At 50.5% G+C, this 12,935-nt stretch overlaps 2 protein-coding genes across 2 annotated transcripts in view; one reads left to right on the forward strand and one right to left on the reverse strand.

Annotated features, from left to right (window-relative positions):
* The window catches only part of LOC105464985 (mutS homolog 2), a 102,479-nt gene extending 101,205 nt beyond the window's left edge, over positions 1–1,274 (forward strand). The window contains exon 16 of the mRNA XM_071076662.1: positions 1,143–1,274. Within this exon, the coding sequence (XP_070932763.1) occupies positions 1,143–1,274 (132 nt within the window). The remainder of the gene's footprint in view (positions 1–1,142) is intronic.
* Positions 1,275–5,428: 4,154 nt separating this feature from the next.
* The window catches only part of LOC105464987 (potassium two pore domain channel subfamily K member 12), a 56,497-nt gene continuing 48,990 nt past the window's right edge, over positions 5,429–12,935 (reverse strand). The window contains exon 2 of the mRNA XM_011713158.3: positions 5,429–10,666. Coding sequence (XP_011711460.1) covers positions 9,765–10,666 — 902 coding nt within the window. The 3' untranslated portion in view covers positions 5,429–9,764. The remainder of the gene's footprint in view (positions 10,667–12,935) is intronic.

Genomic DNA, 12,935 nt, shown 5'->3' on the forward strand with positions numbered 1-12,935 from the left:
GAGATGCAGCGGAAAGTCCTAGGGAGGCCTAGGAAAAGTCCTGTTGGGAGAGAACATTTTTTACCTTCTCCCTGCTACTTCTTGCTACTAGTAACATGGATGTGAGCCTTGGAGGGATAGCTACCATCTGGCACCTGGGGTGGCAAGCCAACATGGAAAGGATGGCAGAGCGGGAAGGAGGAGCCAGCCTTACTGATGGCATCACTGTCACTGTGCTAGCCCCAGACCACCTGCTCCAGAGTTCTGGTTATGGTAATGAAATAAACCTTGATTTTTATTCCTTAAAACTACCCTTCAATGGGTTTTCTGTTCATTGCAGTTGAATGCTTTCATAACTGATACAGGAGGGACCCTGTGATTGGCAGGTCCACTAGACTGCATGGAGATGGGTGGAGTTATCTACAAGAACAGAGCTAGTGTCCCTAGAAGAAAGGGACAGGAAAGCATCCTGGGTACACAAAAGTCAAGGCTCCAGGATCTGCCCTGGGGGCTATCTCAACACCCCTACACTCTCACTGCAGGTAGTTGGTCAGCTATGAATATGACCAGCTCTCGTGGTTTGTCTTTATTCGGTGGAACACAGCAGCACTGTGACCTGCCCATGAGAAGAAGGATTTTTAAGAACTTATCTTAGAGCAATTTTAGGTGGAGGAGAAGACAAGATGGTGTATGGGAGAAACAGATCTATTAACCCTGGTATTAATATTAACTGGCTGCCCAGAATAAATGAAGAATAGCTTATTCTTTGCCAGGCTGAAGATAGAAAAGGAATGAAGGGCTGGAGAAGTAGAGCTGGGTGAAGCACAGAGCAACCCAGTGCTTGGCATGGAACTCAGATCTGAAGCAGCCTCTCCAGGACTTCTCTGAGCCTGCCCCTGGTGATATGACTGGGATATCACTGCTTCTATAGTTGCCAACCGACAGGTCCTAGCTCCTAGACCATACACGGCCTTACGGAGGACATTTCCTTCCATCCTGCATCCAGGTGGCTGGTCCTGCTCCTCCCAGTCCATGGAGAAAAAAGAATTGAAACAAACTGTCTAAGATGGGTCAGGTACTCGGCAGATGTTTGCTGAGTATCATTCTTGATGGAAATCCCCGTGGAACTCCTACATTTTCTCCTCTCTTCTCCTTCCTTTCAGAACCTCAGAGCGATAGAGCCAAAAGACCAGTGCCTCATTTTGCTGACATGGAAAAGGAAACTTTGTGGGGGAACGAGATCTGCTTGCAGTCAGCCAGAGAGACAGAATAGGTGCAGCAGTGAGCTCTCATGACCTGGTGTCTGTTGCCTTCTGGTTAAGTTTTTCACTTGTAACTCTACAAACATCCCTTCTGTAAACATCTCCCTAAAAGTGGAGTAGGAAGCTCTCAAAAATGGACCACAAAGGAGTCAGGAATATAACTTTCTTTGCCCAGATTCCAGGACTTACAGTGAGAAAGCACCTTCTGGGAACTTCACAATGGCTAAAGTGTGCTAATGGGATGATGTGTTCTTGTACACCCACTGCCTCTGAACTCTGCTCTGCATTGCTGAGCAAACTACATTTCCCAGAATTCCTTGCTGGATTCCTTCCAAACAGGTTTACCACCGGGAGAGCTTGTTGGTGGGGGAGGGCAGGAAGAGGGAGGAGAGAGGAAGGGACTCACTTTCTGTTTCCAACTGAAGTCTAAATCAATCCAGTAACAACAGGCAGCTATCATACTACCCTCATTGTCACCCCTCAGAGGTCCCACTGCAGCTGCCTAATGTCCCCTTGCTGGCCTGAACATGAGATGAACAATACTCTTCTTAGGAGCACCAGCCCCACTTGGTACATGGCCACTTTGAATAAAAGGTGCATTTTCTGGATTCTCTTGCAGCTATATTAGGTCATGTGACAAAGTTCTGGCCAATGGCAAAGGAACACAAATGATGTGTACAGATAGAAGTAGCTGGGTGTCTGATACTACATAGATTATGCTTGCACTCACTCTTAAGAGAGAGACATGAACTTTTACCCACGGAAGCCAGTATTATTTTGAACCTCTGTTAGAGTGGCTTGAATCTGTATCCTAACTAGTATCCCTAATGTGTGACCCATGAAAATTAGCCAGGCAGCACCAGTTCTAAAGAAGCTGACACCCCCCTGAAGCTGCTTCTGCCAAGGTCACTGATATCTCCCTTTGATAAATCTTGTGGGTGTTTTCTTCAGTCCTTGTCTTAATTACTCAGTGGCACTTGGCACTCATTCCTTCTTGAAACCCTTGTTTCCCCTGGCTCTGTGGCATCCCATGCTCTCGGTTTTCTCCCACATCTCTGACCCTCTTTCCTTAGTCTTTTTTCTTCTTCCTCCTGTCCCTTAAATGCTGGTTGTGATCCTCTTTTTATCTCATTCTACACACGCACAGCCTGAGTGATTCACATCGTCTTGGTGCTGAGAACTTCCAAAATGTTGCTCTAGCCTGGATCATTGTTATGAGCTCTAGACTCACAAGGTCAATTGCTTGGTGGAAACCCCTCCCCCATGTTTATCTCATGGGCCCCTCAAGTCTAACTTCTTCACTGAACTCATCACCTCTTCTATTCCTCCTCCTGGGTTCCCAGGCTCAGTGGTGGCACCACTGTCTACCTGCCTGCTTAGCCTGAGACCTGGCTCCATCCCAATTCCTCTCTCTCAGTCTTATCATCCCCATCCAGGCAAAGCATTGATTCTGTGGACGTACCCTTTCAGGTGTCCCTCAAATATCTCCACTTCTCTCTGTTCTCACTAGCACTACCTCGGTCCACCCTGCCATCTGCTTTCCTCCTCCACTCCTGCATTCTGAGTCATTTTCGGCAGCACACGCATCCTTAAAACCCCTCCACTGGCTTGCCAGTGTCCTTAGGATTAGGCAAAAAGTCTTTGCTTTGTTTTACAAGGCCCTTCGCTATCTGCCCCCACCCCCCACCCCATTACCTCCCTTGCTCTGCGTGTTCCAGTCCTGCAGAACTACATATGGTTCCCCCAACAAGTCCCTGCTCTGCTCTCCCCACACACTGCTCTGCCCGGGCTGCTCTTCCTGCTCCTTGTCAGCAGGCTTGCTGCTCTCAGGCTCAGCATGGACAGCTGCTTCTGAGAGCCTTCTCTGCCTACCCAGGCTGGGTGGCTGCCTCTCTTTGGTGTGCCCATGGCAGCCCAGAATGCCTGGTGGACAGGGAGCCCTCAGCAGGCTGTACTGCAGCGCTCTGCCTCCATCAGCCTCTAGGAGCCTGGAGTCCAGGGACAGCAAGAGCCGTCCTGTCTTTCTCACCCTTGTCTCTCCAGCCCCTAACGCAGGGGATACCTGACCCCAAACTAGATGAGTTACTTGACCTCTCTGACCCAAGACAAAATGGGAGGAAAGTGTTAAATTTCCAAGATTGGCTAGGGGATTAAATAAGATAAATATGCAAGTCTCTTGTCCAGGGGCCTGGCTTGGTAAATATAAAGTTCTTTTTTCTTCTCTTTTTCTTTTTTTTTTCTTTCTTTTTGAGACAGGGTCTTACTCTGTCACCAAGGCTGGAGTACAGCGGCATGATCATGGCTCACTGAAACATCGACTTCCTGGGCTCGGGTGATCCTCCCACCTCAGCCTCCTAAGTCTCTGGGACTACAGGCATGCACCACTATGACTGGCTAATTGTTTGTATTTTTAGTAAAGACACGGTTTTGACATGTTGCCTAGGCTGGTCTTGAACTCCTAGGCTCAAGTGATCCACTTGTCTCAGCCTCCCAAAGTGCTGGGATTATAGGCATGAGCCACCACGCCCAGCTAAAAGTTTCTTTTTAAAATCTGCTTGTTAGATATGCTCATAGAAAGGTAACTGGCCACAGAAGGGAGAGGAACGGCAGTCCATCCAGGGATCACTGGAGTGTCATATGAAATGTTATAGGAATCACAAGCCTTAGAACTTGAAAGGAACCCAAGGACCATCTAGGCTACTTCATGCAGGTAAAACAGCCACCTGTGCCCATCACACAACTGGGGCACAGCTGGAGACCCCAACAGAGAGGAGAGCTGATGGGTGACCAGAACTCAGGCCTCTGCACCATGGCAGCCTAGCTAATGGGTCTTGGCTGGAAGCTAACAGGAAGGCCTCTTTCCAGAAACACTATAAGCCGGTGTTTCTCAGATTGCTGGGTGTAATTCATAGGCAGATCATGAAATCAGTTTAATAGCTTTGACCAGCATTAACCCACTTCTGCCTAGCGTTCCATTATTGGAACACTAAGCCTGTGGGAGTTATTTACATCCCACTGCTTAAGGTCATCGCCAAGGTCTGATTTTTTACACAAAATTTTGCAACCTCCAGCATAAATGGGTTAAAACAAAACAAAACAGTACCAGAATGAAAAATAGTGCAAGATCTGTACGGTATAGTTGTATAAAACTTCTTGTTTTATCATTTGATGTCATGAAAGTCCCTGCTGTAGATAGAAGATGGGGGAGCTTGTGCTTCTGAGTGGTCATGCTTAACAGGGTGGGGAGCCCAGGGGAGTGGGGAGTGATCTTGTAGATGGAGGTGGGTGGGGCCAGTGTGAGCCTGACGGTCAATTACTTCTCATTTCTAGGGAAGATTGAAGGAAAAGAAGGAGGGGGATGTAGAGGGGAGAGAAGACCTCAGTAGAGTTTGCACTATTATTAGGGCAAGTAAGCTGCTTCTGAAAAGAAGGGGTTTGCAAAGGCAACCTGGGCAAAAGCAACCTGCTGGAAGAACGTCATCCGCAGCTGACACTGTGGGAAGGACCCCATGCAGAAGCAATAGGGCAACCTGGTCCCATATCCTCATGAAATGCCTCTTATAATTGTGACATCTTGCAATGGTGGAGGACTTTACACTTTTCAGAGTTTCCAGCCCCTCATTTATTTCTCGTAAGACCTCTGGGAGGTGGGGGAGACGGTATCATTATCCCAATTTGGAGATGGGGAAAGAGGATTGGAGTGAGCTAAATGACTGCCAGATCCAAAACTAGAATTCAGAACTCCTAGTTTCTTAGTGAACGCTCCTTCTACACCACCATAATGTGAGTGCTCTGTGTTTACAGGGTGTATTCAAGTCCATGACTGCCCATTAGAATCCCCCCCAAAAATTCCAGGGCTGGCCTGAGTTGCTCCTTAGAGCAATGAAATCAGAGTCCTGGGAGTAGGGCCCGGGCCTCAGGATCATTTAAAGCTCCATTTGCAGAGCCTCGTGCACAGCCAGGTTGGATCCATCTCCCAGTCCCCCAGCCTTGGCCCAGCCTGGCCAAGCTGCCCAGGAGGTCCCTTGGTGCCCTGGGCTCTGTTTCACTGTTTTGTAGAGTAACTTCCCAGTGGAGCTGCCACTGGGCCCCATCCTAACAGGTGAAGTCCCCCAGGCCCTCCAGAGAGGAGGTGTGAACTGGAAGATGGGGAGGCAGGCGGCTCTGACAGACAGAAAGCAAACAGCTTAGAGGAGTGGCAGGCTGCATTTTATTCATCGTTAATTTAAACACCCTTTAAGTCCTCTCTTGGAGTGCTGCTCAGAAAAATAGATGTATTGTTTGAGAAACCCTGCAGGCTTGTCCCGCATGCTCTAGCCCCCTCCTGAGAGAACATATAGCATAAAAAATGATTTGTAAAGCAATGGGGAGCTTCCTTAGGGAAGAAGGGGAAGGGTAAGAGGGTCTCGGGCCAGGTCCGAGTGCAGAAATCCTCAATGCATGAGACTAGCGTGGAAGATGTAGCAATTGTGCTCTGGGGTGCCTGAAGGTGCCAGAGCTGCTCCAGGGGCAACAGTCCAGGCCCCAAGTCCATGCTGATGAGCCCATCCTGGGGGTCAGGAATGGCCTCAGCAGGCCCTCCCTCCCTCCCTCTCCACCCTACAAAGTGAGGAGCCTTCAGAGTCACCACGAGCACATTATACAACAAAACAACAACCCTGCAACAGATAAAGCCCCAGCGCCTCTTCTGGACTCAGAAGTGCCCTAGGCTGGCTGTCTGGCTGTGCTTTCCAGACAGTGTGCATGTGGAATTGTGCTTTTTGTTTTTTAAGAATGTAAAAAGTTACAGTAAGATCGAACCACAGGGCCCGTCGCTCCTATGGTCTCTGCCTGGCTGGGCTGCCGTCTGCCTCAGTTCCCCAGAAGCTTCTCTTTTGGCCATGAGGGCTCAGTCACCCCTCACCCCAGAGCCCACAGGAAGAGGGGGTCTGCTGGGAGGCCTGTCTGAAGGACGGAGGATCCTGGGTCAATTCAGCAGCTATTTTCCAGGGTTTGGCTTGGGTTTGGATGCTGGCTTCTGTGTGAAACCTGAATACATGCAAATTGTACATAAAACTCCCCCAAGGCAGAGAGGGATTTTCCAGGCCCTGGTACATCTCTAAGGAGTTAAAATGGGAAATCTTTCTTCTTAAAGTGGCCCAGACTGAGACTTTTCCTTGGGGAAAAGGGATAGTAGCTCTTTGTAAGGCTGGTGTGTATGTGTGTGTGTGTGTATATATATATGCATGATACTGTGCAAATGCCCAGGGCTGCCTGGCATTTTCCACAATATGAGAGCCTGAGATTGCCTAAGCCTTCTGATGCTTTCTCTAGGCCTGGAGGCATTGCTTCATTCAGAGGACACAAAGCCCTGGCCACCTCGCTTTAGCAAGCTAGGACACCCAGGGTGGCTTCTTTACCTTTCTGCTCAGCTCTGAGAAGGCTGCTCGCCAAGACTCTGGCTTCTATGTGGCCACAGCCATATGGCGAGGGCTTCTTGGAGCTCATTCCACCTTTAAGGGAGCCCCACAGCGCCGGCATGATGGGTAAGTTCAGGCCTAAGGTTAGGAAGCAACTCCGGGAGCGTGAGGAAATTGTAGGCTACAGTGAGCTACCAGTGGTGGGAAAAATGAGACCCCCAGGATAGTGAGAGAGGCCACAGCATCTGAGGGAATGGAGCTCTTTTTTGGTCTGAGGTCTAGAAGAACCTGCACCAAAGAAAGGCATCCCCCTGTTCCTGAAATGATGGGAGAACCACATGCCTGCTTCAGTGAAGCAGCCCCTGGCGTCTGGGGCACTGAGCCCTTTGGCCTGACATGAGGGACGATGGCGTGACGTATCATGGCATCATGTGACTGAGACTGGGTTGGGGGATGGGGACAGGGGAACATAGGCAAAAATAAACATGTGCCACTGGATCCTGAGCTGCCACTGTACCTTGGAGGACTGGCGTTTCTCTGGGAAGTTGGGGGGTGGGAAGGGGAAGGGTCTCATTTTCCTGCCCCTTGAAACCACGCTTACGATTCCTTTAGAAGATTGCTCAAGCTGCCTTCAATTGCCTCTTTCCAAAACCAAAGCATAAGAAAAGAAGTAAAAACAGCTGAGGCTGCAGCATAAGCAACTTGGGATAGAGTCTAGGAAGCACCGCCAACAGAGAAGACTGCCAAGAAATGTTTCGAGTTTTTCTTCTCTGGAGGTGGGTCCTGGTTCCTCCCATGGAGACCAGGATTCTGTGTAGTGCTGCACGCTGGGCGGGGGATTGCCTGGAGGTCTCTTTAGGCCTGTCTAGCTCACACAGTCTTGATGCCTGGGTTTTAGGTTGCTGGACTGTTGCTGGGGCTCACTTACTGTGCGTAGGCTGTTATTTTGCCCCCAGATCAAGTCCTCACTATCTAGATGCCTCTATCATGGGGATCTCTTCTTCCCTTTCTGGACAGCTCTGATCCCCAAGTTATTTCCTGTTGCCTAGGTAACACCTCTAATTGAATGCCTTTTAATCGTTCCCTTTTTTAAAGGGATAAACGTGGATTTTATTTCCAGGTCCTGTCAGAGGGCCCTGCCCTAGAGAACATGTGTCCCTCTGAGTGGGCAATCCCTTCACTGTGACCGCAACCATGGCTTGGATGTGGGGGCACTCGCTGGGCTGGCCTGACAGTCACAGTGAATCCTGAAAGCATGGTTTTCACAGGAGCCCACCATTCAGTATTTAGCAAGACTGACCTCTCTCCTGGCCAGCGCTGCTTCACTGGCTTCACCCCAGATTAGGGTCCATATTTAAAAACTAATCCCAACTCAAACCAGAAATTACCCAAAATAGCTGGAGAGTCACTGAGATCTCAGGTAAGCTTTCCCTTCCTGCCACGAACTAGAAGGGGAAAGAAGAGTTTGACATTCAAGTTTGACTCAAATGCTGTATGCGTGAGCGCATGCGTGCATGTTTGTGTATGTGTGTGTTCCAGGCACATTTGCCAGGGAGAGAGATTTCACAGCATGGCTCGAGCTGGAGGCGGTGAGGCGGTGCTTTTCTAAGACTTCCTATCAGAAGCTCTGCCTACTGGTGGGTCACGCCGTGCCTGTATAAACTCTGGCACCTGTCCTTGCCCTCATCATAGATGAGAAAAATGGCCAGAGAGAGTGTTTGTTTACAGCCCCAGACCACCATCCTTTCAACGAAGCCTGGGTATCTGGCCTTCCTCCAGGTCAGGGGCCCCCGTGCTGCAGAAGGCAAGTCTGGGAGAATCTGTCCCTCGCCTGAGAGCAAAACTTTAATCCTAACATTACTTCCATCCACAAGTTTCACCAGCTCCCTCCCTCCTGCCTTCCTCTACCTCCAACAGGCTGTGCATGGAGAAGACAAATCCTCTTGATAAACAATATTTAGAAAGGGATTCTGTCTTTCCTGACCCCAAACACATCATGGCCTCTGGAACCAAACACCCTGACATTTGCAAGATGGCTTCTTTTGGGTTCCTGGTGCTGCAGGCCCTGGTTCCCAAGAACGCAGCTGGCAGAGCTGCCTCTTTCAGAGGAGGAGGAGAAGCTGGAGGGCTGCGCCCAGCAACCCCATGATCTCTCAAAGGGGGAAAAGTTGAACTCATCAACAGTAGTTAAGAAAAAAAAAAAAAAAAATCCACACCAACAAAGAAATATCTTGTCTGAGGAGACTCAGATATTCCTGGTTAATATTGAAAAGGCCTGTTGTGGATGAGCTTGTGAAAGAAAGGACGGTTGGGGGATTCAAGATCTGCCGATCCGAGCCTGGAGATTAGCCAGCTAAAGCCCAGCAGGGCTCCTGCAGCCTCAGCGCTCCCCTCCTCACAGGTGCCCTGGACTGCCCGCCATTAGAAGTAGCTGCCCTGTGCTCTGTGCTAAATGGACTAAATTTGGGCTGAGAAAGGCCAGCTAAGCCCCTCACCACTGCAATTTCCAAATCTGGGGGAAATGCCACAGTCCGCAAGTTGGTGCTATGTTTCATCTCATTGCATAATACTACACCATTCTCTGTGTGTAGTGGCTGTTCTATATATATACATCGGGAGGCAACATATGGCTGTCCCTACCCCCACCTGTCAAAACTGTGACTATATCACTTCTGACGACCAGAAGGAAGCTGCTAGGCTGGGCCAGGATTCTAAATGCTGAGGAGGTAATTCAGAGCCACGAAAAGTTGCACCATATGCTTTGGGGTTGCCGGCTGCTTCTGTGCATGGGGACGGGGTTTAGTGCCAGTCTGCAAAACCCTCCTCGCTGCGGTATGCCCTGGGTGGGGACCTGGGGGGGGCCACGTTTTCTCTCCCTGAAGGAGAATCTGCTGGGGGCCACGGTTCTCGAAAAGGGAACTCACAAGGAACACAGGCGTCCCCAAAACCTGCCCTTGATAACATCAGGCCTGGCCAAATAGTATTTCTTTAAAAAAATTTTTTTTGTTTCATTTTATTGGATAAAGATTAAGAAAGCGCCAGCAGTGACTGAGAGAAGGGAAGCAAACCACGCCCGGCGGCCCCGCGGCCTGGAGAGGGTCCCTGGCGCGGGCGGACGGGCGGTCTACCTGGAGGCGCTGGTCTCGGCCAGCCGGTTGTTCATGATGCCCAGGGCGCCCACGCCGCCCGAGAAGCCGTTCTGGCGCGTGTTGACGCACACGCTGCGCGGGTAGCCGTTGGCCGTCTCCGACAGCTGCTTCTGCAGCAGCGCCAGCGACACCTTGTTAGAGGCCGTGAGGTCGCGCATGGAGATGAGCTCGCCCGAGAGGCGGCGGCCCTCGGCGTCGCTGTCGCGGGCCGCGGGGTCGGCGCCGAGCGCGGCCAAGCGGCGGCGCAGCCGGGAGCCCGGGGTGATGGCATTGCGCCGGGACAGGGGCGCGCCGGGCGCCGGGCAGCAGCGCGCGCAGCAGCGGCAGCTCAGCTTGCGCAGCATCCAGTTGAGCACCTGCTTGATGAGGATGGAGATGACGTTGAAGAGCGAGTAAATGCAGCACACGCCGAGCAGGATGAAGAGGAAGTTGCCCAGGCGGTAGAGCCCCTGGTTCCGGTAGGCGGCGTGCTGGCTGCTCACCAGATCCCCGAAGCCGATGGTGCTGAAGGTGACGAAGCAGAAGTAGAGCGAGTCCACGTAGTCCCAACCTTCCACGCTGGTGTACATGGCCGAGGCGCAGCACGACAGCAGCACGGCGAACAGGCCCAGGATGAGCAGCACGTGATACACCGAGGGCTTCCAGCCCGCCAGGCTGTCGGCCTCCGAGAGCGCGGAGCCACGGCGGAAGGTGGCGGGCAGCAGGCCGCTGCGGCGCAGCTGACGCTCCCGGCAGGCGCGCATGATGAAGGCCAGCAGCGAGATGATGCGCTCCAGGAAGAGGTTGAAGAACAGGATGGTCCCGGCGCAGCCGAACAGCCCATAGGCGATGAGGAAGGCCTTCCCGCCCACCGTCGCGGGGGTGGTCATGCCGAAACCTGTGGAGACAGGGCAAGGTCAGCGCGGTCCTGGCCGCGCAGGTGGTCCTCACTGGGCGTCAGGGGGGACGGGGGCGGGGGCATGCAGGTGCTTGCATGGCTCCTATCTCCAGTGGCACCACTCAGGTAGAGGAAAAACAGCACTTAGTCATTTCTCTCCCTTGGTGGCACCTGATAGGGTTCTTGATCTTGGCAGCCCCTAAACTGATGGAGGAGACATGGCCCTTCATCTTGGGGACCTGTAAACCCAAGTGGGTGGGGCAGGTAGTCACTAGGAAGGATCCATCATGACAAAAAATAGAAACCACTGCTGCACAGGTGCAAACCACTGAGATACCCACAAAGCCAACCAGGGACACCTGCTCTCCCACTCCTCCAAATTGTTTAAAAACTGTCATTTAGTTCATAAATACATTAATATACTAGAGTAGGTGAGTTTTGTTGGGTGAATTACAAATATTTACATTAGAAATCAAAACCAACATAGATCTCTTCAAAGATATCTAGCTGCTTATGTGCTTGTGCACTTTTTATACCAGTCTCGTTACTTGGAAACTCCACTGCCTACTTGAGAATGATGAAAAAAGCCGAGTAATCTTAGTGCTGTGACTAATTTTCACTTCACAGGCACTTCGAAAAGGCCTTTGCTCAAAGGATCATATTTTCTTTTTGGCGGGGGGGGGGGGGGGGGAGGACAGGTTCTTTGTCACCCAGGCTGGATGCAGTGGTACAGTCATAGCTCACTGCAGCCTTAAACTCCTGGGCTCAGGTGATCCTCCTGCCTCAGCCTCCCAAGTGATAGGACTGCAGGTGTATGCCACTATGTCCAGCAAATTCTTTGTTATTTTTTCTAGCGGCGGAGAAAGGACCATATTTTCTTAGTCTGCCAACATTTCATGCCTCTGGAATTGGGCATAAGGCCAAGTGGGTAGTCCGTCACTTCCCTAGTTCTTACAATGTGAATATGGGGTGACAAGAGAATGTGCATTTCAAATCAATTCCCAGATGACTCCAAAGTCTTTCACACTAGAATAGCAGGCTTTTCTGTTTAAAGGGCAGTTTTTAAAGAGTTGTCATATGTGCCCAATTTTTCTCTCAACTGTGCCATAGATTTTCAGTCCCTCCCTGTTATTAAAAAAAATCGGTTTACCAACTCTGCCTACTAATGAAAGGACCCCAAAATTAAGTGTCAATGCTCAAAAGTCAACTGCAGCTCCTCTTCTTTCCTCAAGTAAGTTATTTGGAATTGGAATGAATCCAAGCTGAACAACTGTTGACTATGAGTCTTTCTCCAAAAGCCTAGTTTTTAAATGTAACCTGTAGCACACCTGGGCGGGCAGCCTTGTTAGGGAAGCATTAATAGGGCTTTGCCTTAATTGGGCCTGCTTACTCTGGGACCAGGTAGAGTGTAACCAGGTAGCTAGAGTTAATGGTCTCTGAAAAGAGCTTTGTGAGGCTGACAAAAGGATTGTTTGAGAGTAGTCAACCCACACCCTTCAGAGACTGAGCATGGCTCTGCCACTGGGTGCCGGCCCCTTCTCAACCAAGGGTCACCATCAATCATCCTTGCTCACACTTGTGGCCAAAGAAAGGCTCTGGCCCAGCTGGGTCCTGTGCTGCTGGTATGTCTAAAATTGCTTTGTTCTGGGAGGTCTACACAACTGCATATTGCTTCAGGCCCTTATCGTTGTTAACTTACCACTTGTTCAAAGCACAGACTTTAAGGGTGTCTTTATCAATTGATTTCTGCAGAAGGTGTGCCAGTGTGCTCACCCATGCCATCCAGGGCAGTGCAGAGTGGCAGCTCTGCCTCTCCAGATTGAGCTCCCTGCCTAGTGCTGGCTGTGGTCTGTGGGACCCATGGTTGCCTGACTCTGGCTATGGGAGGGGGTTTCATCTCTTAGTGGAAAGATTCACTTACTGCTTCGAGTCAGCTGAAAACAATGGATCGTTTGTCTGAGCAGCACCATGGTACCGTTCAACACCTCTGGCAGCGATCAGGGGCATCCCTGTTTAATTTGTGCCCTATGGCAAAAAGGCTACCTGTGCCCTGCCAGTGGGGTGGGGCCAGCCCTGGGAAAGTGGAGAAGAGTTTGTCTTATGTGGCTTTCTAGTTCTCTAAACAGACTATAGAAAATATTTCTTGTAATACTTTCAGAGTACATTCCTTAAGCCTATGCATATAGGCTTAATCATTTTCTAGACTATCTGAAGAAAATGTGCAGTTGCCTGAGCGTGGTGTTCATCTTATGCTTAATGACTCAGGTTA

The sequence above is a fragment of the Macaca nemestrina genome, chromosome 13 (genome assembly GCF_043159975.1).
Source record: "Macaca nemestrina isolate mMacNem1 chromosome 13, mMacNem.hap1, whole genome shotgun sequence".
NCBI classification, from domain to species: Eukaryota; Metazoa; Chordata; class Mammalia; order Primates; family Cercopithecidae; genus Macaca; species Macaca nemestrina.